Genomic DNA, 27,224 nt, shown 5'->3' on the forward strand with positions numbered 1-27,224 from the left:
GTTTATATTGATTCTGATATTCTTAAATCTGCCGACATATGCTGAAAGTGTCAACAGTTCGAACCCAAAACCTGTCTGTCACCCTTAAAATCGGTAGTCACAAACACGCTGTCGTGATGCACTGGGTAGGCCACTACTGTCAGGCCAGTTAATGCTCCGAGGCCTGTTGTAATGGATGGCCTTCCATCACACCCCGGAGTATCCCGATTAGGTGCCAGAAAACATGTAACAAATATGATTGAGAAATGGCTGCAAAAACACCGTGGATGACAAACGGTTACTAAAAAGACGTTTAGGCTGTTACCGTTCATTTGGTCATGTCACCAGCAGATATAAGTCAAAGCCCCACCGGCCCTCCAAATTCTTCAGGTGATTTATAGGTCTTTCAGCCTCACGCTTCGACCCATTTACTGCAAAACCGCAACCATATTTCAGGGAAAATGTAGAGGAGTTTAAACACAATTCCGCTTGACCCCTCAAAAACAACCACATGCTATATACACAAGGAAGACTCATATGGCCATGCAACTGACGGAAATAAGAAATGGGGGAATTGTCACATTATTCCATAGGACTCAACGCAGATGGTGAAGACGACACCATTTTCATAAGAGGTAAATACAATGATGAAACATGAGTTGAGAAATCAAAACGTAAAAATGGAAATATGTCAAATATTGTATAATTGTTCACATCTTAGGGAGAACTGGAACAATTCAAAATATAATCTACTCAGAAACACAAAATAGCCTATATTAATTTACTGACAAGCACTTTCTGATACACTGCGGGTTCGAGATGTAGCCTCTGCCACGAGGTATTTGGCCGAGGGAGCACATGGGACCGAATGTGTGTCAGACGTTGCGCTACTATTAATATTAGCTCTCCATACGAGATGAGAATCTCTCGTTGGTATTGGGGCTGGTAGAAGGTCGTCTGTGCATCGAACTGTGTAGGTGTTTTGCTCGAGAGCAACGTCAGCAAGAAGATGAGAAAGGAAAGGAAGGAGGGCGCTTGGTGGAATGAGCCAAGTAATGCGTACTGGTGTTTGAACAAATCAAGGGGTTGAACAGATTCTCTCTTTTTTGCGTTTCTTAGAAAACATTACGCTGTGTGTTTCCTCGGCTCACACTGAGGAGGACCCAGCAGAGTATTGTTCTCCCTCGTCATCAGATCTACGCCAGAGTTAACACGACAGTTCATGCGTAAAGGAGTTCATGCGTAACCGGAGATCGCCGAAGTACCGTTATAGTGCACAGATAAACAAATCTATCATCAGAAGATGCAGAGCAAACCAACAGCGCCCTAGCGACGTACGACGCACTGGAACGTAACTTCCTGCCCTAACCTGGGTAAGGATAGAATATTGTCGTTGGGAAAGATATGGAGGATTTCCGCACATAATATTTCATGAGGTAACTTTAAAAATATACTCTTCGCCTTGAATGGAATTGGACTGCTTTTTAGGTCTAAACGAGGTCACGCGTATTCGGTGCGTAAGATAACAAGCTGTGTGTTAATGCGATTAAGGGGAAAGTTTATCTTATCACTCTCAATTTAATTAACGTATTAGTAGAAGCCTAGGTCAGAGCTATATTCACTTTAACATCAGCCATCCTGTTAACAACTAGTGTTTGACGTAGAATATTCTTTAGGTTGCTAAAAGTGATGTATCGATATAGAGTTTCTGTGTATACGTCCAGCGTGCTTTCAACAAACCACTTTGAAAGGTCACGGTCAATGAGCTAATGCAGTTGGTTAGAACCTCTGTATTTTTTTCGTTGCTGTCTGAATTATGTTGTTTAAAACTGTCATTTATTTTCTATGCATAAACACAACACGCTGTTTAGCCTTATTAAATGCCAAATGTATATTCAATTCAAACATAGTTCAATGGATTCAATCTGGCAATGTTATTTATTTTCATGTATATTTTTTTATGTCTATTTCACCTTTATTTAAAACATTATGTTGCATTTTTAGCTATTTGAAGAACCAAAGAAATATAGAATCATTCTATGGTAAATAACCTAAAAAATAGTCTACTAATGTTATACAATTTTGAAAGTTGAGCTTGTTTTTTCGAACTTCATAGCCTTATTGAGGTTGCAATATGAAGTAGTAGCAATATTCGTTGATTATGAAATAATATGAAGAGCCATACTGTTTTTTTCTAATCTAAAGATGTAAGACAGGTCTCTGGCAAATGCACATAGAGTTCATTAATGAAATACTCATATTCCAAAAACTAAGCATTTCTAAAATAGGCCTAATTAACAATGCAGGCCCATTCCACCGATTCAAAACATACCATCTGTTCTTAGAGACTGAATAGCAAGAGACGCAGGTAGCTTTTTAAGACATAATCTGGTGTAAGGGGTATAATACTAGACTACAATTCCCTAAAAGTATTTTGATGTGTACAAGACTAGCATGTAATGCGGATTAATGAACCAGGGAAAGCACCATTTAGGGATTCATTTGTTGCTGTTTTGTAAAGGAAATGAAACATGGCTAGTCCAGTGTTTGTGTCTTAATGTAATACATTATTCCTGAAAGTCATCGTAGAGTAGGGGATTTAGACTAGCTTAGAGAGCGGATGGCCTTGTGCAGTTCTAAAGGCACACAGTAATGGCCGCAGCGAAGACCTAATAGCAAAGTTTCCTTTACTCACTTCAGAGGTGAAGCCTGACATTCAGTCTGGTTGGACATCCGGGGCCTCCGTTTCTGCAAGAGCATCACATGCATAACCAGACGCCACACAAAATGGCCGATCAGGGTGAAATTTATGATAGCTGTCTCAATAACATGCATCATACCTGCACATTTTAGCCAGCGAAAGCCCAAATGGGAGAAGAGAGGAGAGGACTGAAATGTATCCATTGTCCCTGTCAATTACTAGCCAGCCATGTGCTCCAGCTTCCTGAAAGTAAACACACTATAGGCTGTGTGTCTTCCATGTTGAGTTTCAGAGCCATGCCCACTGTTATCTTTACCCAAATCATTATTTAATCATCTTCGAGAACTCACTGTCTCAATGTATGGTCATCTTTTGGCATCTGAGGACATAGGCATAGACTATAGTCCCCCCCCACCCCAAGAGCAGTGTGCAAAGACTAGTGTCTGCCATGCATAGTTTAGCGGATTATATGTCCAGAGTGACATAGATATAAACACAGCACTCGCTCACTGTGCTTAGTTAAACAGAGTAAGTGAAAGGCACATTTTCGACTGGAGAAGCCCATGGCTGATCTGCAACAGCCTCACTGTAGCTGTCAGCTCTTATCTTTATTAGGCTTTTGCAAATGTCTGCGTGAGTTTACATGGAATGCCGCGCGCCGCCTTTTATCTCAAGAGTGTGCACTCACGTTGTTTACGCGCCACGAGATTAGGACATAACTGGGCACATGCTGGAAAATACAGTCAGCTCTAGTTGTACGTGGGAGTCCACCACAGTGTTGTTTTGTGGGTGTCTGAGGCAGCACAACATGCAGACCGAGGTCTCTCTGGCCTTGGCCTCCCACACCTTTTTCATGCGATGAGAAAGAGAGAGAGAGTGAGACAGAGAGAGAGAGAGAGAGAGAGAGAGAGAAGGGAAGGGAGAGGGCTAGAACGAGAGAGGCAAGGAGAACCGTGAGAGAGGGGCTTCAGTGGTGACCTCGCTTAATGGAAGCCCCACTGTTTAGCCTTGTTACATAAAACCGGGGTGCAGTAATGTTGGTAGTCTAAATATTTAATGAAACAATTCGTTCAAACAAATGGATGGGAATCCCTTGAATTTGGAGGTCATGGTATGTTTACGATCCATGAGCTTTACTTCAAAAAATGTTTACCTCATGTAATAATTCTTATCTGTCTGAGAAATATGAGAAAGGGTAACAATTATAAAACCTAAAGTGGCCCTCACTTCTGCATAACCATCACCATCAAGACAGGCAACTGATATAAACTTCCAAGACTTTTTAAAAACAGCCTATATAAAAAAAGAAGACGCAATTTGGCAGTGGTAAAGATTTAGCCTCGGTTTTGTCTGTATAGCAAAAACTTGGCGAAATTTTGTACTATGCAGGGTTGTAAACAATATTATAGGTCACATTAAATGTGCTTGTCGGCAACTCATTATTTGTATATTTATGGATTTTATGTGCAGAGAGTGGTTGCCTCAGTCCTCCACACCTAGAGGAATTTAAATATAAATCTCAATTCAATAGTCCCCTCTGTCATATCAGCCGTATTTCGCTTCCAACATATGTGCACCACATGGGACATCTTTTAATCGAGAAAACATGCAAATACACACATTTATCATGACATCCTCATAGGCCGAAGTCTTTCCTGTTTGGTAACATCCCTCTAATGCTATTGTTAGGGAAAGTCTCTGGTATTTGTAAACAATTTATAAAAGCTAGTATGTAACACCGAAAGAAAAAAGGCTAATGACACTGAGATTTTATTTAAAAAATGATCACATTATGCTATGTCCAAAATGTTGTATTTTTAAAACAACAAATACACAGCATGATAAAGGATAACGACAGGCATGTTTTAGCATATTTTTTGGAAATACTTGTGCTGTGATTTCTTGGAAGTACTAGAGTATTGATTTGAATTCATGCCACTTGTATGAATTAATATTTTGCAAAGCTTTCAGCATTGTATAGCATATGTGAAGTAGGAGACATTCACAAAGATCAGTTCACATATTATTTATTATATCTTATGCATGATATTAAATAAGTATCAAATAATTGTTTGACTTTTAATAATCATACTCAACCATAGTCATTCGTAATTTTCTGAAATGCTCTCCTGATACGAACCAGAACAAAATTCTCTTTAGAGAGCTTTCCCCCTAAGTTATCTTTGAGAGATACTCATACTATGTGTTTTCAGGAGTGTTATTTTGAAATGAATAGCATGATGCTAATCTGACCCTATTTGCTATCCTTGTACTTACAATTAATAGAATGATGTGATTTGTTATTATTAACTTTTTTCCCAAGTAATATTTCAGAGCACCTGTATGTGTCAGTCATACTCTGGAGACTATGTTAAATTCCTTGTGCCTTTGGTTGGGGACTGCTCTCATAATATACAAACATAATTCTGCTGTTGTATATAGATTTTTTGAAATAGATGATAATGTTCCTTCTTTTCAACACATTGGGTGAACAGCTATAGACATTATGAAATAACTGATTTTAAGTGCTTAAATAGATTTGCTGATAAGATTATTGAAATAATTCAATCCCTTGCAACATGATTTAGAAGACGTACAAGAGTTAACAGTAGACCACTATGGCAGTGAATCAGTACAATAGTCTGTGCTGTTTTTTTTAACAATTAAATTCTTGATTGTCAGATCTGCTCAGATTTGACGTAGGTAGATGTTTGTGAGCTTGTAATGTCTGTGTGTAATGTTTCTATGTAATGCTCCTGTGTGTAATGTCTCTAATGCTCCTGTAGGTAATGTCTCTAATGCTCCTGTAGGTAATGTCTCTATGTAATGATCCTGTGTGTAATGTCTCTATGCAATGCTCCTGTGTGTAATGTCTCTATGTAATGCTCCTGTGTGTAATGTCTCTATGTAATGCTCCTGTGTGTAATGTCTTTATGTAATGCTCCTATAGACCCTTTCAACAATGAACAAAAACAATGCTTGAACATTCTATTTGGTTCCCAATCTACTTCCTCTGCTGTAATGTTTGCAGAGATGCTCCAGGAGAAGGCCTCAGCTGTGACGGATGAGGCTGTGAATGCAGCTCAGCCAAGTGGGCTTCCGGAGCTCACCACTGACTCCTCACACATGGGTCTGCCTACAACTCCCAGCATCCCCAGCAACAGTGAGCCTGATCAGGTAACAAACACAGCGTGTGTCCCAAGGCTGCTAGAAGCCTTAAATAATACATTATGAAAATGTTACCTTGCACTATAGCAGTGTAATTCATAGATGAAACAGTATGTAAAATGGTCATTATAGTATTGTATTATGTTGCTTTGTCCTACATAGATTTAAGATTTAATAAATAAAATGTTTGGGTATCCTTGTAAGCACAGTATCCTTGTAAGCTTTACAAACATGTTATAAACAAGTAATGTTATGATTTTGCAAAACAAATGTCTTAATGCCTTGTTTTACCTTATATTTAAAGCATTATACTTTTATGTTATAACATTTATTTTTGACCTATTATGAATATTCAGTTGTGACAGTTATGAAGACATACGTCAAACATAATATGTTATTAACATGTTATAAAGCGTTATGAGCACATTTATAAAATGTATTTGTAAGCACCAGCTTTAAGTAAACTGCTATTGACATATTGTCAGAACCAACCCCATTGCTCAACAAAACTTTGAGTTCCCTCTTAGAATTGTTGTAGTTTAGTTTCCAGTCTGGATGATATGATGAAATAACAAATGCAATTCATCTATGTCTGTCATCTGCTTCTGTCTTAGCCAGGGAAAAGTACTGAAAATAAATGGCTGAAACAGATGACCAAAACCTACTATGCTGTTCAAAAATTCACAACTTTTTGTTTTTCTGTCACTGTGCTACCAGAGCATAGAGAACATCAAGGTGGTCCTCCATGAAAGAGAACTGTGGAAACGGTTCCACGAGGCAGGAACCGAGATGATCATAACTAAAGCTGGGAGGTGAGTCAGGCCAAAGTGTGTCTTGTGTGGCAGATCGTGTGCTTTCCGGCAGCGCCTCATGTGAAACTCACACCATCGCAAGCAGTAGCACAGAATCTCCAGCCATGGCCATTTGTGTCGAATATATCCATCACCACGAGTAGTTTCTCTCAGCAAGCCCATCAGCGGTAGCACTGACAGCAATTATAATATCTGCTTTAGACTTATTGCTACATTGTTGGTAATATGCCTGAGGTAGTCTGTCCTCCTGCGCACTGACGAGTGGGGTTTGAATTCCTGCCGCGATGAATATTTAATTGGAAACACAAACGGCTGCCCGGTGTGTGAGATTTAATGCGGCCCGCAGATTAGGACCGGGACCCCTGGACATTAAACAGAAGATGAGTCAGTCCATTCTGCCAGCCTGGGCTCACCCGTTCTCTAAGCTCTCCCTCCCTGCGCACAATGTAAAAAGGTCACTGCCATTTTTCTTCTAACGCCGCAGCGCCGTGAGAGATGGGTTCTTCTCCCTGTCGACTGATAAAGTGCGTCGAGGCATCTCTCGTGCCTTTGAAGCGCCAAAGGAAAGCGCTCTGCTGCACAGCTGCACAGGGAAAAGGGGAGATCGCGCTTAGCTGCTTCTAAGCAGTAGAACAGGCCACTTCCTCGGCATACGTTAGCCATGTTTCAGACCGCTGTGCCATGTTTCCGTTTTTTAAGTTGCTCATGTCAATCTGAACTGTGGAACGCCCCCCTCCCCCCTTAAAAAAAGATCTCTTTCCAAAGTATTTTGCATGACATAAGTATGGATATTAATATGCGGTCCATCCAGCTATCAATTTGTCAAAAACTCAGCGGGTTGCCATCATGGCCGCTCCTATGAAAATGGAAGATGATGTATTCGTCAGAGCTCAGCTCCATGGAGTCAGGTTTCCATGCTGACTGCACCATGTCTACACCGTGTATATAACGTGGGCCTTATTGGCGGCCGCTTGTTATTCTCTTCCCAGTGGCAAACAGAAGTGGGACTGTTTTTGGAGTTTAAGGATTTACCAGAGCAGAAAACATGCACGATCAACAGTAACTGGAACAGTAAATAATAAAATAGAGATTTATTTTTTTATGAGAATAAAAACAAAATTGGTAATTGATAATATTTCCTTGTAAATTTGTTTTTATATATGCAAGCTTGCTTGTAAAAACCAATGTCTGGTTTGTAAAATCACGTGTAGAAAAAAAAAAACGTAAGAATAATATGGAAAAGCAAGTTGATAGAACATGTCCTTGGGCGGTGAGTTACCATGTAAGGTTCTGCGTTTTTCGGCGCAGGCTGACTGTAGAGGGGAAAAATGGGTCACGCTGTGTAGAATAGAAATGTGTCAGTCAGAGGTTCAGAGAGAGTGCACGCAGTACCTCTAGGGTGGCACGTTGGAATGGAGGGTGCTGGGGGAGGGTGTGTGGTGGTGGGGGTGAGTGGAGTGGACTGTGTGTGTGTGTGTGTGTATGTATGTGTGTTATGATGGAGGCTGACTGCCTTGTTTACGGTATATATGGGAGGCTGTGGGGACTCCCTCCGTTGCCCGCTGCCTCCTCTCTGGTCCTCTGATCCTGGTGCTTCTTCTTTTTCTCCGTGGCCGGGGCAGGCAGGCGGGCGGGCGGTGAGGCCTGGCCTCAGCAGTGGCGTTCGTGACGAGTGCAGCATGGCGCCTGGCATTGGCGGCGTCTCCCAGGCTCCTGGAGCTCCATCATCCGGCCGCGGCCGTTTGATCTGCCCGGCGCTGGGCTGGGGGGGCTCCGCTCCGCTCGGACAGGATGAATCACAGGGGCGATGGGGGAGAACTAAGAGAAACAGCTGGTGCTGTGTGTGTGTGTGTACACCAACAGTGATATGACGTTCCTATTTCTCATTCTCCAGTCTATCCCCTCTGTTTGCTGATGTGAACAAAAACTGACACACACCACCACCCGTGGATTCATTTATTTATGCTAAAAAAAAGTCCTTGAGTGAAGAGAGTAAAAAATAAATAATAAAACAAGATAGCAGCACAGCCACATACTTTCTAAATATGATATTTCAATCTGAAAAATGGTATCTCTCTATAGGTCTTTATTGTAAACCAAATAGAAGTGGCTTGACTGTGCAGGGAAGAAAAGTCTTCCAGGCTGCCGCTTTGGCTGCTTCCTGAGCGAGCTACCTACGAGTGGAAGCGTCAGGATGGCGGAGCCACTAAGAGACCCTATTAGACATGCCATGTGATCTAGTAGGGATAGCACTAAGTGCAGTGGCGGACTTCGCATGGAAAATAGGCATTCCTTCGTGCTGTAAGAGAATAGTTTCATGCCTCTTCCTCTGTGTAGTTGTCATCGTCATTATTTTTTATTTATTTAAACAAAGCTCTGCGGTAGATAGATAGGTCTTTATTGTCCCAAGGGAAAATAATTTTTTCACATATTAGGACATGCTCCATTGCAAAAAGATAAGGTAGGCACAACATCACATCACATACAACACGTTCCCGATGTGCACAAGAACATACACTTCACATGATGTATATAATATACAGATAGTCACAACACAGCCCGTAACATTAGATTAGATGCAACTTTATTGTCATTTAGCAGAGTACAGGTACAGAGCCAATGAAATGCAGTTGACATCCAACCAGAAGCATTAAATACCAAGTGCAGGTAGAGTAATGTTGTGTATAAAATAGAGATTAATAATGTACAGTGTATAGTTGGATAAACATACTGAACATAAGAGACACAGGTGATACTGGGTCTCTACATCAATTTGATGAGTGCAGCAATGGCAGAGGGGACAAAAACTCTTTTAAAAAGAGTTAGTGTCTCAAAGTCTGTTTGGGCCTCCACTAAAGCGAGAATGTTAAATAAGAATTCTGAAGAGCATGTGGGACATTTTGGTCGTATCCAACAGTGATATAATAGCTCAAGTGTTTTGTAAAATTGAAATAAAAACAGAATGTAATAATCTGCAAATTTCGTAAACTCATATTTAGTTGCCAAAAGGACACAGACAACATATCAAATGTTTAAAATTACATATTTGACTATTTCATGGAAAATTTATGTTCATTTTGAATTTGATACCAACACGTTTAAAAAAAAGTTGGGATGGGGGTAACAAAATGCTGGAAAAGTTGTGCAATGAAAACAAAATGAGGAATGTTTCACAACTAATAAAAAGGGGTATGAAAAAAAAGCATCCCAGAGAGGCAGTCTCTTAGAAGTAAAGATGTAGGGGTATTCATCACTCTGTAAACCTGTGTGGACAAATGATGAAACAGTGTCATTTTAATGCTTCTTCACATGAAATTGTGAAGTATTTGGGGAGTTGATCATCTACAGTACATATTGATGGCACTGCATTAAAACCAGACCTATTTCTGTAAAAAAAAATCATTGTATGGGCTCAGGAAAACCTCTGATAACCATTGTCTATAAGTATAGTATGATACTCAATTCAGAAATGCCAGTGTAAACTTTACCAAGCAACAAGTAAAATTGTATTTAGACATGATACAGAAATACCATCGTCTTCATCTGGGCCTGAGCTTGTTTAAAATGGACTGAGGGAATGAGGAAAAAGGTCCTGTGGTTAGACCAACCAACATTTGCAATTATTTTTGGAAATCATGGACTTATCTGGGCTAAAGAGGAGAGGGCCTATCCAAGTATCCAACTAGTTTTAGTGCTCAGTTCGAAACCCAACCTCTATGACGGTGTGGAGGTACATTAAGTCAAGTCAACTTTATTTCTATAGCACATTTAAAAACAACTGAGTTGAACCAAAGTGCTTACAAATAAACATAAAACAATGACAATGGTACAACAACAATAATAATATAACATGGGGCAGAATAAATAAATAATTAAAATAGTAAACAAATTATTTAAAAATAAAATAAAGAATAAAGAGTGTGTGTGTGTGTGTGTGTGGGGGGGGGGTATTAAGGTAGATTAAAAGCTTAAAGAAAATGAAAGTCTTTAAGTTAGACTTAAAGCAGTCAATGGTTGGAGAGGACTTAATATGTACAGGTAGACTATTCCAGAGTTGGGGGGCAACAACAGAGAAGGCTCTATCACCCTTGGTTTTAAGGCGTGTTTTGGGGATACAGAGAAGATTCTGAGATGAAGACCTAAAGTGATCTCGGAGCGCTGTACGGAATTAGTAGGTCACTTATATAACTAGGTGGCAAACCACTGAGGGCTTTGAAGACAAAAAGTAAAATTTTAAAATGAACTCTGTGCAGGTAACCAGTGCAGCTTAGCCAACACAGGAGTTATATGCTCATGTTTCTTAGAGCCACTTAATAATCTAGCTGCTGCATTTTGAACTAACATTTTGAATGTTATACATTAGTGCTTACAGCATGGGCATCTTGAATTCTTAATGATGTATACAGGTTTTGAGCAACATACTGCCATCCAGGCAATGCTTTTTTCCCCAGGGAAGACCTTGAATATTTCAGAAAAACAATGCCAAAATGAATTCTGCACATATTTAAGTATTTCTCCATAGAGGAAGAGTCCAGGTGCTAAAATGGCCTGTCTGCAGTCAGACCTGTCAAATTAGGTGCATCATGGAATGAAAAACATGATTAAGAATACCTCATACTGTTGAGCAACTGAAATCCTATATAGAATTTTGTTAAATGAAGAGGTGAAGCAGCACAGTGGTAAACATTCCCTGTCCCAACATTTTTTGAAACATGTTGCTGGAATGAAATTCAAAATGATCATATATTTTCCATGAAATAGTCATAATTTTCATTTTCAACATTTAATATGTTCATGTCCTTTTTGCTGCTAAATATGGGTTTACAAGGCTTGTATATTATCAAATTGTGTTTTTATTTGCATTTTACACAACATCCCAACTTTTTCTGATTTGGGGTTGTATGCATGATATTAGATGTTGAGTTTCCAGTCCTTTTCTCCAGCTGACCACCGTCCAAATCCAGGGATTTAACATACATACTTTATTTTAACAATCTGGCTTTTCCGAATGCAACAAATGGAGAATGCAGCTGTGGATACTGTATCCCGACCGCTGTCATGTAAGATCTGAGGAGGTAGCTGTTGTCACGCTAACAGTGTGCTAGCGTCAGGCTGAGCGGCGAGGCCTGTTTCCTGTGCTCTCTGCAGATTATAGTGTGTCTGTGTGAGCATCGTCGCACCATGATTGGATTTCAGACGTTGGACAGACATAGAGATTACCTTCCCCTTTGGCAATCCCCAATCTCTCACAGCATTAGGTGTAACTTACCTCGGGTGCCCTTCGCATGCCTATTTCCTAACAAAATCCCTTTGAAGATGGGCACTTTCAAATACAGTCATGGTTGATCATCAACCTTGTATATCCTTTGTCTACAGCTATATTCTGTAAATACAGCCCATTGGCAAAGGCACCAGCAGATAAAGCAGTGTGCTGTAATGGAATGCCCCAGGAGACTATGATGAGTTGGCTGTATAAATCGTTATGCATTCTTTCTGCCATTAAAAAGCACTTACAGTTTATTAGGGCAGGTTCGCTTTGCAACTTACTTTGACGCAGATGGGACGAAAAAAGAAGAGTAGAGCCGCTTTCGGGAAGAGGTTACCGAAGGTAGCCCCATTGATGTATTTTACGAGCGTGTCTGCTATATTAGCATACTATGTCTGTCATCCTAGGCTTTCTTGCAGAGGAGCAAAAATCGGCATTCCCACATTTTACAGAGCCGAGTCTATCCCTAAAAATATATGCCTGCCTACAAGCAAATTAGTACCAGGCAAGAAGCAGTACTCCACGCTGTACATGGGGTTGCTTGAGAAGACAGTGGATACAGCCTGCTTTTCATTTATATATTTATCGTTCGGTTGAAGTATAATTTTTGTTTCGGTCTTACAAAGCAGGATCTCATCTACAGTGATGTTTAGGAGTACAGTAGAACCCTGTGCCAGTAGTCCTCTGGAATAACTCATGTCCTTGGGGAATTCGGACCTGGAGATTCCATGATGTGACCTGTGCTGTCTTCAAGAGGCTTATCTGTGTACGAGGACAGGTTGAGCTGCTATCTCACCGCTAATCGCAGGCTCATCTGCTTGCAGAAAACACTTCCTGCAATGTCTGTACACTTGAGACCTGCTAAAACCTCTAGTAAGACCTTTAAAGAAGGTCTTATCCTGTCTTAATGGCATTGTCCAAGCTGTTGACTGGACACCTCAACCTAGAAGTCTGATCTTCATTACTTAGTTGGATGGAGGATGACACATTATGGACATTAGTTTTAATGCACTTGTTAAGTTGTAAAAAAAAAGAAGCGTTCGATATATGTCAAGAACATGTAAACAACAAATATAAAGAATTTACTGATGTCATTGGGAGTTAAATTGGTTTATCATAAAGAAAGAAATGTGCACACTAAAAGGTTCGGTTAGAAGAAATCACATTGACTCTTATATGGAGACAGCTCCAAGTTCTTGACATATACAGTACAGTATTAACGCTACTTTATGTCCCTTAGGAGGATGTTCCCCAGCTACAAGGTGAAGGTCACTGGCATGAACCCAAAAACAAAGTACATCCTCCTTGCTGACATTGTTCCCGCAGATGACCACCGCTACAAATTCTGCGATAACAAATGGTAAGTATGGGACATTTCATTTTTTTTTTATAAACACCAAGTGGCAACATTACTCATTTTAGGGAAACACCTGCCATCATCTTGTAGGTGTGATGGGTTGGAGTAGAGCCTCAAACTCTAGATTGAGGCTCCATTTGTGTGACAGAGCCCTACCTCTCTATAAGTTTCTGGCTGTGGTGAGCATGTGAGTGATGTGTGTGTGGAATTTGTGGAATGAGAGGTGTGGGGGAACAGTCATAAAAAAAGAGTTGCGTGGAATCATGCAACTTAAGCATGCATTGCTGTTTGTAATGGCTTGTATTTGTCCACATTTCTACTTGTTGTTTAAGGTATGTATGATGTACATAAGCATACCAACACATACCTGTAAGAAAAGTAATGATTTTACCCTGTGCACTGTACAACATGCATGTGAGGGTTGTAAGTCCTACGCCGCTCCATCACATTAACAGTAACATATGAAAGTGATGATCTATGTTTGGGATGACTAAGTCTCAGCAGTGCAGTCGAGAAGGACGTTTATCGCTCACAGCTAGTTTTTGCTTGAGCTGGCTGGGGACTGGCGGCACGGCTAATGCTAGGCTGGCTCCATCAGTGGTGATGCTGGCCCGTCCCTGTAGGCACATGGCCTCACAATTGGCTATGGCTGTCTCTCTCTCACACACACAGAGTGAGAGAGAGCGATAGAGAGAGAGAGACTGTGACTTCATTATGTTTGTGCAGTGTTTTTACCCTGTGCATTGTAATGTGATGTCGTGTAAGTTTATTCATTCTCACGCACAGCCATTCCCATTCCCACAGCTATTCACTGTCAGTGGTAGGAGCATAGGCATAAGTCTCCACTAATTTGCTCTTTGTTATTCAACATTAGGGACTGGTTGCTGTCAAATCCAGACAACTAAGAATGAAAAAAAAAACAGTATAGATAACTCAAAGTGAAAAGTGGAATAAATCACTGTAAAGTACTGGGAAAAAGATGAATATATCATTTTCTGAGTGCCAGAGTTGGGAAAACTGTCTTTCAGCCCAGGCTTGTCTAATCAATGAAGCTTTTCTCTTCGTGTTTATTAGCCCAGCTTCTCTCCTCCCACGACAGCCACAAAACAACCCTTTGCTATGCTAGCTGTGGATTGTCATTAGCACACAGTTAATTATTCACGGATACTGGCAAGCGGCCTGTCAAAACCAATGGGCTTACAACAGCTGGGTGATCCGCGTTGTCCTCTCCGTGACCGTTCACCGCAAGCTACATCACACGAGACGGGCACTGTGTGCGCCGATGCTGCGCGGGCAGTCAGTGAAAAAAAAAATAAAAACCTGAAGAGGCATACTTTTTCCAGTGCAGACTACAAAACAAAACAAAAATGTGATGGCAACAAAATCCTCAGTTAAATGAAAATAATCCCTTCATTTCTTATAGTAGACTGGTATTTTATGGCCATTTTTTCTCCCCCAAGATCTGTGGGATGGCGTGGAATTTTTGCCATTGCCAGCAAGGGGCCTGGAGTTTCTCAGCAACACCTTGGAGGCACATAATTAGCCGTGATGTTACGTTCAAAGCAGCCACAGCCCCTTCGCCACAGAAGGAGCTATTCTTATAGTGCGACTGGGAAAAAATGTACACAATCTGTATATGCCATCAGTATCCATATGATGTGTATAAAAACCACCCTCTCAAGCAGAGAAATTGATGGTTGTTGCGTGACCATGAGAAGTAGTACTTGGTTCGGACATGACGTGGCAGTGGTCGACATTGATTCCCTGGCCCTGAATCCGACAGCTGCAGCCATGGTGTCTTGAGTGGTTGTTGTTGGAGCTACGCTGTGCTTAAGTCACCAGGACTCTCACCTCCTCTCTTTCTCTCTCTGTCCAGGATGGTGGCAGGAAAAGCTGAGCCGGCCATGCCTGGACGGCTGTACGTACACCCGGACTCCCCAGCCACTGGCGCTCACTGGATGCGACAGCTGGTTTCCTTCCAGAAGATGAAACTTACCAACAACCACCTGGACCCTTTTGGCCACGTGAGTGACTACACAAGCCATTCATCTGCTCCAGTGAATGTGGACGGATGAGTGGTTTGAGATGCATTCTGGACGTTATTCTGCTGTGCATGCTTGGGAAGGAGTGTGCATATTCACATTCCCATACTTGATTTCCAATGGCAGACATGTTTGCCAGTCAAGTCTCAGAGGCGCTCAGGTGAAATGAGTTCAAACCTATTAGCTTATTTTGAATAATTTATCTTTAGAAACAAAACTACATTTTGCAATAATGTTCAATAATCTTCTATGTAAATGTAACTTTTGTGATAATAAAAATCAGTTGCCATTTTCAAAGTCTTGTCAAGTTGTTGCAGAGAGCACAAGGTGCTGTCGCACAGCCAACTGGCTTTGTTCAAAAATACTTTTGAATAATGGGCAAAAAGGTTTTGTTGTAAAATACTTTTATTGAGAGATTAAACGCTTAATGACTTCTAAGTGGTTTGCTGGCATGCATGTCTGTTCACAAGCCTTGACCCCCTGGATGTTGCCCTGTGTGTGTGGCGTTGGGAATATGAATCCACAGCTTTACGGAATGCCCATATCCGTATGTTATAGCGCCTTGCGTGGTTAGAAACAATGGCTGCACTCAACCTTAGCAAGATTTCAAGAGGCAGTCAAGAGGATAACTTGAATTGCAAGTGAAAATGGGTGCTAACAAGTTGAAATCCATTTCAGCCACTTTTTTACTACAAAACAAGTATGAGGCTTTTTCTTTGAAATATTTTTTATAGATCATGTTAATATCAGATTAACAGATATTTACTAGTAGTTTTCAAATACAGGCACATTGTATTGATCTGACTTGATGTGTATTGAAATGGAATATACAGTCTATTTAACCACAGACATACCGGTACATGGAATATATATACTGAGATAGTCCCTTCCAAGAAATTACAAAGTATTTTAAAGACAATCTGGAACAGCAAGCTGGGAAGAAGAGGGAGAGACAGCAGAGGGAGAAAGAGAGGGAGCACTCGGTTAACAGAGGTGAAGAGTGCGACCGTGGCAGTGCCGCCCAGAGGGACTCTGGGATTGCTTGTCTGAAGTCATCCCGTCAGGGGGAGCTCATTAGGTTCATAACCTGTCGGATCAGCGCGGGGTCCGCCTGTCAGGATCAGTCGAGCGCCTGCGACGTGATAAGGGCGAGTAATGAGGCCGGAGCGGGGCCGGCTAAGCCAGGCTGACGCCCACACCAGCAGGGGCGCCAGGGCCTCCGCCGGGTGCTCCACACCACGGCACCAAGGACACCACGGCAAAGCCTTTACAGCCAACACCAGCCGCACAGTGGGCTCACTGGTGGGGGCAGCTAAAGCACAGGCACATGCATGTGAACACGCAGCATGCTGACCAGAGCCAACAGTGCAGTCAGAGTTCCACTAGTGTCTTACTTTTAGAGGTCTTATGCAGAGGCTGTAGTTTTGGCAGTTTGGCATTTTCCAATCAAAAGTTTCATTCAAGTTCATTTTAATGAAAAACCAACTTGGCACATTTTTTTGTGTGGAACATTTGAATATTTGTGATGACTTTTTAATTGGTATTTTTGTGTTTTAATTGCACATACAAAAATAAATATTTTAAACTCTAGCCAACTTTTTTTCAATAAACAAGCCTAAAATAAACTGGATCTAAATGCCTCAAACCACGTGGAGTTTGAAGAGGGTGACGTCAAGCCCTTTTAATTCCAGGCATCCAGACTGGCCCTCTGCACATCGTCAGCAGTAAAAATATTATCTCTGATCTCAGCCTCCTTTGCTACTGTTGGCCTGATGACAGCGCTGATACTCCACACCCTCAACTTCTCCTTTATGAGCTTAATGTGCTGGGCTGAGTAGGGCTGGTCTGTCCCACACGCAGGACGGGCAGATAAGGGTGAATTAGTGCAAGTGGGGGTAGTGCCTTGCTGTTTAATGAAGCCGCTGGTGCTGATCTCAGATCAGAGCAAAATTGAAGAATCAAGAGTGCCAAAGAACGAAAGCAGATCAAAGGCAGCGTCTGTGTTACCTCCTTGTCGTCCAGAAGCTTCCTGATCAATACAATTAGTCTGTCTGCTTTGGTATCACCTGGCCCATAAATATTACCTCAAAGATGCCAGACAAGCAGACAAAAGGTCACATGTGTGTCTCCAGTCCAGCCCGCCTAGCTGACCCAGACCCTCTCAAAACCCCCACCTCCCCGCCCTGGCTCCTGTCTGCCCCTGACGTAGCGCTGGGCTGGCCTGCCCTCTGTGTTAACCTGCCCGTGCCCTCTGTGTCTTGTCACTCCTGACTCTGAGGGGAGAGTGCACTCTCCAGCCGAGGAGCCGGCTCCATGTGGATGGAGAGGGGGCGGAGAGAGGCTCTATCGAGGAGAGGAGAGTGGAGGGGGGCCTGATGTTCATTGCCCCTGACAGAACTGTGCTGGGGATGACCCTGGCCTAACGCTCCAGTGAGCTGCAAACACAAGGCAGCTCCGAGCACCCTGAAGACCTAGTAGTGCACCAAACATAAACTACTCCATGTATTATATGTCTTATTTTAAATGTAAAGAGTACATTGATTATAAATGAAATGTCATTTAATTTAAATCAATGTACTCTTTACATTTAAAATAAGAGGACTCTCCATCTGTTTAAAGACTTATCCACGTACAAAACACAGGTCTACCAGATCCAGATATAGAGACTATTCTGCAGTGTGTTTCATACACTTGAACAGTATGGATTGTGACATTTAGCAAACAAGGAATTGATTCAATACGCCATACAGATTTACTACATTTGGCCAAGAATTGTAGGCTTTAGAGTCATAACTTGTTATGGTAAAATACCTACACCGTAATATGTGGAAAAACTGACCACTAGGTTTACACTGTGGAGCTATTCAAACCCAGGCAGTGACACCATTTGGCAACAGAATCTGGGGGTCAACGTGATGGATTAAAAAAAGACTGAGCACAAACACGTTAGCACAGGCTCTCTTTCACAGTGAGGTGTAGAAGGTGTCTTTGGGCTCCAGCTGAATGCGTCTGGTCCTGTTTGCCCACAGATCATTCTCAACTCCATGCACAAGTACCAGCCCAGGTTGCACATCGTCAAGGCGGACGAAAACAACGCCTTCGGCTCCAAGAACACGGCGTACTGCACTCACGTCTTCCACGAGACCTCCTTCATCTCTGTGACATCCTACCAGAACCACAAGGTATTCTGGTCAATTTTTAGGCCATGGGTCCCCATCGGTAATGTTGCAAATGGTCACTATGATTCATATGTGGCACAAAAAAAAATCCAACTTCCTGTCTTAATGAGTTCTGGCATACTGATCTTAAACCGCAAGAGATGGCGTGCCAGTACTGCACGAAATGCAAAGCCTTACTTACGACACATGCCGAATGTGCTGCATGCTTTCAATTATGGAAACCCAAATATGGGCGTGATATGTGCAATTTACTGGACTGAATCCCTTTAGCGGTTCAGACATCACATGCTTGATTCTCTTGACAGATTACCCAGCTGAAGATCGAAAACAACCCGTTCGCCAAGGGCTTTCGAGGCAGCGATGAGGGGGATCTGCGTGTGTCCAGATTGCAGGGGTAAGTGGCCAACACCATGTTCTTCCCACCAAACAGAGTCTTGGCCAGGCCCAAATAAACAAACTGCTCATGTTTGGCCTTAATCGTCTCCCACTTCCATTCGCCCCCTTTCTCCCTTGCCAGGAAGGACTACCCAGTGATTTCCAAGAGCATGGTGCGCCAGAGACTCATATCCTCACACGGTCACCTCACGGGGAAACTGGGTGCGGGGATGCTAGGAGGCCATCCACAGGTCCTGTCCCACTACCAGTATGAGGGCGGTGTCCCTCTGTCCAGTGCCGATGCCCAAGAGCCCCTTGGCAACCACTTCCCCTCCAGCCGGGAACCCAGTCTGCTCTACCACTGCTTCAAGCACAGAGGTAAAGAGCAAACCAGCTAGCAGGCCTTAGGTTTCTTATATTCGGGTCTTAGTTTTGGTTAACCAATTGGAAGATATACTAAGGCTTCTGCACCAGCAAAACCCTCTTGTTAAGTTAAAACGGGGACTGTTGCATTTATTGGGCTACTGCACTTTTGCAGCATAAATGAAGCATAGAATATGGAGCAGAAAATCAAAGTTAGTGGTTGTTACATAAATTATTCTCATATTATTCACAGACTGCACTTTAAACCATAAAAACACATTCTGAACATGTTGGACTAGAAGAACATGAAGATGACTTGTAACCACAAAAAATAAAATAATTACCCCTGATGAAATTTCAAAGGAGCATCTCAATATTGTTTTTATTTTCCAGAGCAACAAGTATTTTGAATTTGAATACATCATAACCAGCTTTCAGAATCACATCAAAAGGCTTCGTTGTAGCTTCTGATGAATAGAAATTATGGTTATGGTTATGTATTATGCAGATTGTTTGACAAAGAGTTTTATGTTCTTGGTCATAAAGATAGCTTTTACTTCACAGGGCATCTGCCTGTAAAGGTTTTTATTATGCAAGTCCAAATAAGACATTCTCTTCTTAATTGTCTACTTTGTGACCATATTTCCTGAAGCACATACCATAATATCCATACCAAATACAAGCTCAGTGGTAATATTCTAAATACAGATATTTTGACATCACAAAATAAACACAGAACAATGCTGGAAGAATCAGGTCTGGACACTGTCCATAGCACACAATAAGAGATTACCACCTTCTAGAAATACTTTGTGTGGTTTACCCTACGTTGAATTGGACAACACAGACCCTTGTATTGGTGCGACTGGCTTGTGGCTACTGGGTTACAGAGCTAAATAAGTATGCTATACATTAGTTAGTTTGTGGGAAGCTGGTTTTAAGCCAACTGCAAAGACTGACAAAGTGTAGCTTGGGCAACTACTGTACCAGTAGTCAGTTAGCCATTGCTTAACACATAACTCATAGGAAATCTGTCCATAAGTGGAACATTTAGTATTGTCCAACACAGATTGTTTTGGCTCAGTTAGCTCTCTTTTAGTAACATGATTTCCATTTCTCACAGATAACAGCGGCAGGCACTTGGACCTGGGTTGCAAGCGGCCTTATCTGGAGACCACACCCCAGGGGGTATCGGAGGAGCACTACTTCCGGCCCTCCTCGTCCTACGAGCCGCCCCTGCTGTCACATCCCTACTGCGGGGAGGCGCTGAGCTCCAGAGAGGCCTGTATGTATGGGGGAGTGGAGGGAGAGGCGGGCCCAGGGCCTGGATCGGCAGGTGGGGAGGACTTGCCACCGCCTTCGCTAAACTGCAACATGTGGGCATCGGTGCAGCCGTACCCACGCTACAGCGTGCAGACGGTGGACGCCGTGCCCTACCAGCCCTTCGCGGCCCACTTCACCAGCACGGCCCCAGTGGTGCCGCACCATTCGCCCTCCATGCAGCGCCCGCAACCCGCGCCCCCCGACCTGGTCTTTGGTACACAGCGTGCTCTGCCCCCGGGGCCTTCCTACTCATCCTCATCCTCTTCCTCCTCCCCGCCTGGGACGAGCTCTCGAGATCGGGTGGGCCACGCTTCCCTGTACCACCACCGGAAACCGGACTCACCTCTCCGGACCCACAGGGATTTTTCTGGCTTCGCAGCCCAAAGCCCCTCCGCACGTGACTCGGCCTATCAATATCAAATGGGACTGACTGGGGTAGGAGCTCACTGGACTGAAAGCTAAAGAGGCACCTGTGCGCACAGAGGAACAATTCAGCACATGGTCGCCTTACCTATCAAGATGTGTGGGTGTACCTCTGTGTCCTACCTTGGTGCTGCCCCTAGAAGCATTTGCAATTGAGATTACGATCTTAGACAGCCATAGCGCCGGTGCTGAATTGCACACTGAAGCCATAGTTAGTGAGTGGGAGTCATCCAATCCATGCAGTGTTTGCTTGGTCTGTGGTTTGTGCGAATGAAATATTTATTTCAGCAGGTTTATGACACTAACAATATTTTATGAAGAGGATAAGGACATTGTGCAAATCGTGCAAAGCACGATATCTTCAAAATAAGCAGTGTAAGGTTCATGGTCTTTTTGCCAACTCAGAAAAAAAAAAAAAAAACACAAGCACAACATGTACAAATTATGCTCTTGACATGCTGTGATTGAAAACGTCTACAGTCTAAAACATATCCATTTGTCTGGCCTATATTATATACACGTGAATTTATATTTTATGTATGTGAAATATTGATTGAAGGATTTGAGTGGACTGAATAAGCTGGTTGGTTTATGCAGGTGCAAACATAAGTGCCATTTTAGGTAACAGTGGTGTCCTAGTGGTGAGACTAGGATTTGATGTCCTGGCTCAACTGTAAAATTTGATACTTGATTTGAAGTTTTCCTTATGCAGTACCTTATGTTGCACTAAAAGAAATAACAAAATTATTTACAAGCAGATAATCATTATGAAAGATTCATCAGCAGTTCATAAATAATTGTAATATTATTAGATAATAGTTTTAGATTATATAAGCAACCCTCAATGTATAGGGATTCAAGGTTACAGAGACTGTTTTGTGTTAATTTTCACAGCTTCTCTGGACTCATGTTGACTTCAAGGCCTCACCAACAGTGTATTTATGCAAAATCTGTGCTTTAAGTTTAGATTTTTCTTTGACCTAGAAAGAATCCAGCTACTAAAGTGACCTGTGCAGTTTTTGTAAGAATAACCCAGTGGAAAGACTGGAAGCAAACTGTAGTTATTTGTGGCTTAGACTGTAAGCAGGAACAACTTAAAGGAGAAACTGAACTGGGTCTGTTCTGGCAAAGGTTGGCACTAACTAAAAACAGTCTACAGTCATTCTCCTGGAATGTCCGAAGTGGACCGTAGGTGTCTCCTCTCTTTCTCTCTCTCACTCTTTTCGGAGTTGGATGAAGCTGGAGTGGACCCATCTGATCTGCATCCTGGGCTCACTCTGACGCAGTCCAGAGCTATGGGCTTCAGAGCGAGGGACATCAGAGAAACCCTTTTCAACCAGATGGGGGCATAGGGGCCACTCTTAAGCCACAAGGAGAGCCGAACAGAACTGAGCAGAACAGAACAGAACAGAGAGCTCTGCTCAAATCCCTGATCCAAACGACTGAGTTGGATCAGATCCAGCCAGCAGAAAGCCACAAAGCAAGTCCTGAGAGTGTAGCAGACAAAATGAAGTAAAGTCTGCACTAGCCTTGAAAACATTAAGGATTTTGGGGAGAAGAAAGAAAAAGAAATACATGGCAGTCTTTTGACCCAATGTGTATGGGATTACTTTCTTTGAATATTTCAGTGTTTTTTTGCACACATTTGTTGAATAAATTGTATTTTTGGCCTCCCAGTTCTCAGTTCTCCTGGATGGGGTTTTGTCTTTAAAGGGTATGCTGGACAAAGTCTGTAGGGAACAGGGGGAAATCATTAGGGTTCATTAGTACCCTTGCAAGGCTGCTCAGTCTCAGGGCTGGGTGTTGGCTGAACTTCACATACATCGCTGATCTATCATTTGGAAATCTGCTTAGGACAGATTTCTTTCTTTCTTTCTCACTTTCTGGCTCTCTATGGATGTGTTTATGTGTATGCATGACTCTACTTAACCTCACTGCAGGTGTTGTTTAGCAATCTAACAACACCTGTGTCATCTGTCACAACACAAAATGGTACCTAAATATCTGTATTAACAGTATAAAAAAATGTCCACGTTTGTCAAGACCATTTAAATCCTTAAGCGGGTTTTTGGATTAACAGTAAATCTGATACTTTGGCTGGGAAGCCATGGCAAATTAACAGAATATGTTGGAAGTAGTAATTCAAAAAGATGCATGGTTTAAATCAGAAAGAGCAATCATGCGACTGTGGTCAGGACACTAGCACTGGCTAGCATGGGAATGAACAGTTGGTGGAGGTCTAGAGATCTGGGGAAGGTGGGGTAATATAGTTAGTGGGGGTCCAGAGATCCTGAGGAGGTGGGAGGCCCAGACACGTCTTTTGTGGGTGATTTATGTGGAGCTGCATCTCAAATGGCTAATTCTCCTGAGAGTTTCTTCCAGCCTCGGCAAGCGTGACTTTTAAAAAGTGTAGGGTGCGATGATGTCTTGAGGAGCAGGGTTTTCCCTCCTCTCGCCGACCTACAGACCACAGTCATTAGGGCAGTGAGTTACGGCCGCCTGCCTGTCCTGGATCTTGTCGGCACTCCTGCCTCTCCACTAAGCCATTCGAGGGACTGGGGTCTCTGTAGTGTAGGAAGTGCCTACTGCTCTAGCAAATCAACGGGAACTTTGGGGAGCTTGAGCCGGCAGATGAGCTGGCGAGGAGTTGAAGCAGATGGCTCTGTGCACAGGCCCCTAGAAACTCCAATCCCCTTGACAGATTACGGTGGTGGGCCCTTAGTTTGATAGGAGCTCAAATACTTTCATTACATTACTATATGTATTTATATCCAGTGGGGAGACCTCTAAAGTTAAAGAAGAGTGCAATTTGCTTTCATTTTGTTCCGATGCTACCATGGGCAATTTTTGACTTTGAAGTAACACTTCTGTAGCCTTTTCATATAGAGGTAAATGTTACCATGACACCATAAACAGCAATGAAGACAATGGCAGGCATTAATGAGAATCATGTGCTCTTTAGAATTGTTTTGTCTTAACTGATTTACCTTAGCAGCGTACATATGGACATTAGGTGCTCAGTGTGCTCGTGTAAGTGGAGTCAGACTAGATCCGACTATAAAACAAATCTCTACCCGATTACTTTCACATGTGGGGGGTTCACATTTGCTAAAAACAAACATATTTACACGCAAGTTGTGCACACACACACACAAACACACAACCACATGTACACATGACCAAGAATTCCAAAGCTCTGATTTGAAACATAAACATAGAACAGTGCGTAGTGTTACTAGTTAGGCCGCTCTGGGCTGAGGCTGTTGAGGGCGATGAGATTCCTGGGTCCAGGCCTGCACTCCTCGTCTCAAACGGCGGCCTCTCTTAAGCTCAGCATCCTGGAGCAGAACCTGATGGCAGCTGGGACCAGCCACATCTAAGGGGGAGCATGACAACAATACCACGTCAGCTGGCAGAGATTTTTTGAACGGTGGCAAAATAAAAGATATATGAAAATATACAAGGCGGCCAGTAGGCATTCCTCTGTCCTGCTCTACTTTGAATGTGAATTTAGGTGAGGCCCTGATGATAATGATATCGCACCCTGGACATATATGGCTAGGGTAGCCAAAGGTTGCATTTCTGTGGGAGGTTGAGAGGGTCAAAGGAAATATCACGTGGGTCTTTAATCTGTCTTTTAAAAACGACATCTTCTGTATCTCAGATCCATTTCCGATGCTTTTTAAGCCTCAAAAAGAAAAAAAGAGCTTGGTTTCATTTGATCAAAACTTGACTGACCTTTCTTCAGCTGAAGCTTTAGTAGCGTATAAAGCAAAAGACAGAGCGGACAACTTGAAATTTACGCGATTCAACTTTCCACATAAAAAGCAGTCTATCTCTATTAAAGGGAAGCCAGGTCTAAGCCCCTTGTAGCACACTATAGCCCAGAGTATCTCTTGGAGAGAGGCTGGGGCCGTGGGGCATCTGGAACTCATTGCAGCAGATCTCCCCGTGCCTCTCTCCTGCTCCGCAACTTGCCCTCCTTGAGCTGCTTCCCACTGTCGTCCCTAAATTCCGTCTGAGAGCTACCTTGGCTGGGCACACTTTGACCCAAGAGCTTTAATTCGCTCCTCCTTGTAAAAAAAAGAGAGGCAAAAGCAAGTCTTGCAGGAGCACTCAGAAACACACTTTAAATACTTTAGAAGGATTTAATATAAAGTCCATTACGGCCTTTCTGGTGCCTAGTAAATAGTCAATTAGCGGATAATTCTGATTTGATCCACATGTAGCTTGATCTCGCGGAGGTCGCTGCTTGGTGTTTGCATGACTCCAGGGCTGGCCAAGCGGTGACATGTGGTGGCCTTGGCTCCAAGGAGGAGGAGGACGAAGGGTGTTGTTTGTGGGTAAGTGGCTTTCTCACATTTCACTCTCTCACCTAGCCTCCCGTCCTTCTGTCCTCACAGTTACAATTATACCTACTCAGAACATCCTCTGAGGACCAGGAATAGCATCAGGACTAAAGAGGGACAAAATGGCACTGACTGCGACTACTGAAGACGACTGATGGGGCAATGTGGGTACATTCTTGGCGTAAGATCAGGCGCTGGTCTTTGCGGGAACGGGATCCTTCAGGCTAGGGAGTTCAGCCCTCCAGTGGAGGGACACTTAACAGCGGCCGTGTCCCTTGATCAAAGGCTACATCTGGTTGGCTCCATTAAGACGTAAGCCCCATCGCATAAAGCTGGGGTCCAGCTACACTGAGTGGCGCTGGATGAAAGCGTCAATAAAAAAATTAATAATTATACTGTGAGGTCTGCTTGGATTAGGGTTTGCTAAGGAAATGGTTGGGCGGATTAACTTTTTATCCATAAGATTAAATGCATGCCCAGAAGATTGATGTACATTGTGCAGTAATGGCCGTGGGACATTGACCAACAAACAAGTCTTAACTTGAGGAATAAAGCGGCATTTGAGCAGTGTTTCTTTAATTGGCTTTGGGACCAATCAGCACACAGTTCTTTAATGTGAAAAAAGTAGATCCTTGTCCAACATCATACCTCATCGAACTATGCACATGTTTGGGGGAAAAACAGGATATCGTTACAAGAGCTTTTGTGGTGTACTTTGATGACCGCAGAGGCATAGTCGGCATGTGAGTTCACTGTTGCATCACGCCGATTGCGGTTATTAAATCCAGCTATTGGCTGTGCGTGAATCTTTGTGCCTGTGCACGCATCTGTGAAATAAGAGTAGCCATGTTTATACACTAATCACATTTTTGTGTTCCGTCTCCCTCCATCTACTTCCTGGAGGCTCCGCTACTGGTTCTCTGGTTCCTCTCTGTTCCCCCTGCAGCCAATAAGGGGCAAGCTCTTACAGTCAGCCACTCTCCGTCACAACAGAGCCTCCCACTATGACAGCCTTGGAGACCTACACACCAGCACTGTGGCTGGCTGAACGAAAAGGACACCACAAGCTTCGCTTCGCTCCTCAAATCTCTCTGGACTCTCTACTCAGCCTCCGCATATTATGACAAGCACCACCACATCTTTACCAGGTGTCCACAATTCTACTCAACCTAAACAACTACTTAGCCCAAAGCCAAGTCACACTAAGCCCCCCCCCCCGGTCCTCCATTCTCTTCTTCATCTCTCTCTCTCTCTTTCTCTCTCTGCATGGGTGCTGGTGATGGGTAAAGAATGCAGGGCCAGATTCTTTGCCAGTACTGTAAAAGGCACCACTCATGAAGCGTGTGGAAAAACAATTTATTTCAGATCAAGGCTCTGGTGGTTATGCTTTTGTTATAAAGACAGTACTCTTGACAAGAGTCTTGGTGCAGTTTATTTAATGAAATAACAAATGAGCTTTTGGCCCGGGAGAAAGTCTGTACGGATAAGAAAAAAATAAAACAAGAGAGACAGTGTAGGGAGTCTGTGACATAGATCTGTAGTGAGAGTGGAAGTGAACCATGCCAGACCTCAGGTTTCAGGAGTTGGAGTGTGAAACCCCTCTACTGGCCAAACATGGGTACTGCTTACACACTGCCTTGCATGAGCTGAGCGCTACTGTTTTTCCTTAAGGGTTTGCAATCCTTTACGGTAAAGTTGGAACTTCTATGACACTCGGATATAAGCGTGATCGTCAGTACAGATAATCCTTAGACCTACATTGTGGTAAACCGCTTAATTATATAAGTACAGTGGCGAAGACACACATGACCATCTGTACCTTCTCCCTTTACACTGACTGTTGGCAGTAATGGTGTTGGACCCTTCTGTGCCCTGGCAACACTGTGG

General features: G+C 42.9%; 2 protein-coding genes across 5 annotated transcripts in view; one reads left to right on the forward strand and one right to left on the reverse strand.

Annotated features, from left to right (window-relative positions):
* Window positions 1-1,149: 1,149 nt before the first annotated feature.
* tbx4 (T-box transcription factor 4) lies at window positions 1,150-21,027 on the forward strand. The gene is made up of 9 exons (XM_042062855.1): window positions 1,150-1,415; window positions 5,712-5,857; window positions 6,566-6,660; window positions 13,167-13,286; window positions 15,160-15,307; window positions 18,355-18,507; window positions 18,810-18,898; window positions 19,022-19,257; window positions 20,366-21,027. Exons 2-9 carry the CDS (start codon window positions 5,714-5,716, stop codon window positions 21,025-21,027), a joined length of 1,647 nt encoding a protein of 548 aa, XP_041918789.1. The 5' UTR covers window positions 1,150-1,415; window positions 5,712-5,713.
* The window catches only part of brip1 (BRCA1 interacting helicase 1), a 76,154-nt gene continuing 69,848 nt past the window's right edge, over window positions 20,919-27,224 (reverse strand). For 2 of the 4 annotated variants that reach the window (XR_006022728.1, XM_042062854.1), the window contains 2 exons: window positions 24,225-24,364; window positions 20,919-23,705 (listed from right to left, as the gene is read on the reverse strand). Coding sequence is in view for 3 of the 4 variants with exons in the window: in XM_042062854.1 (XP_041918788.1) it covers window positions 24,228-24,364 (137 nt within the window). In the remaining variant the exon portion in view is untranslated. Of the gene's footprint in view, window positions 23,706-23,743; window positions 24,365-27,224 lie in introns of those variants that run through there. The other 2 variants (XM_042062853.1, XM_042062852.1) reach the window with 1 other exon arrangement.

This window comes from Alosa sapidissima, chromosome 15 (assembly GCF_018492685.1).
Source record: "Alosa sapidissima isolate fAloSap1 chromosome 15, fAloSap1.pri, whole genome shotgun sequence".
In the NCBI taxonomy this organism is placed as follows: Eukaryota; Metazoa; Chordata; class Actinopteri; order Clupeiformes; family Clupeidae; genus Alosa; species Alosa sapidissima.

Bases quoted from the DNA above. Each gene is read 5' to 3' on its own strand.
- tbx4 (XM_042062855.1), top strand. From the start codon at position 5,714: ATGCTCCAGGAGAAGGCCTCAGCTGTGACGGATGAGGCTGTGAATGCA. The intron at 13,287-15,159 runs GTAAGTATGGGA...CTCTCTGTCCAG, and splicing joins AAATTCTGCGATAACAAATG to GATGGTGGCAGGAAAAGCTG. The intron at 18,508-18,809 runs GTATTCTGGTCA...TTCTCTTGACAG, and splicing joins CATCCTACCAGAACCACAAG to ATTACCCAGCTGAAGATCGA.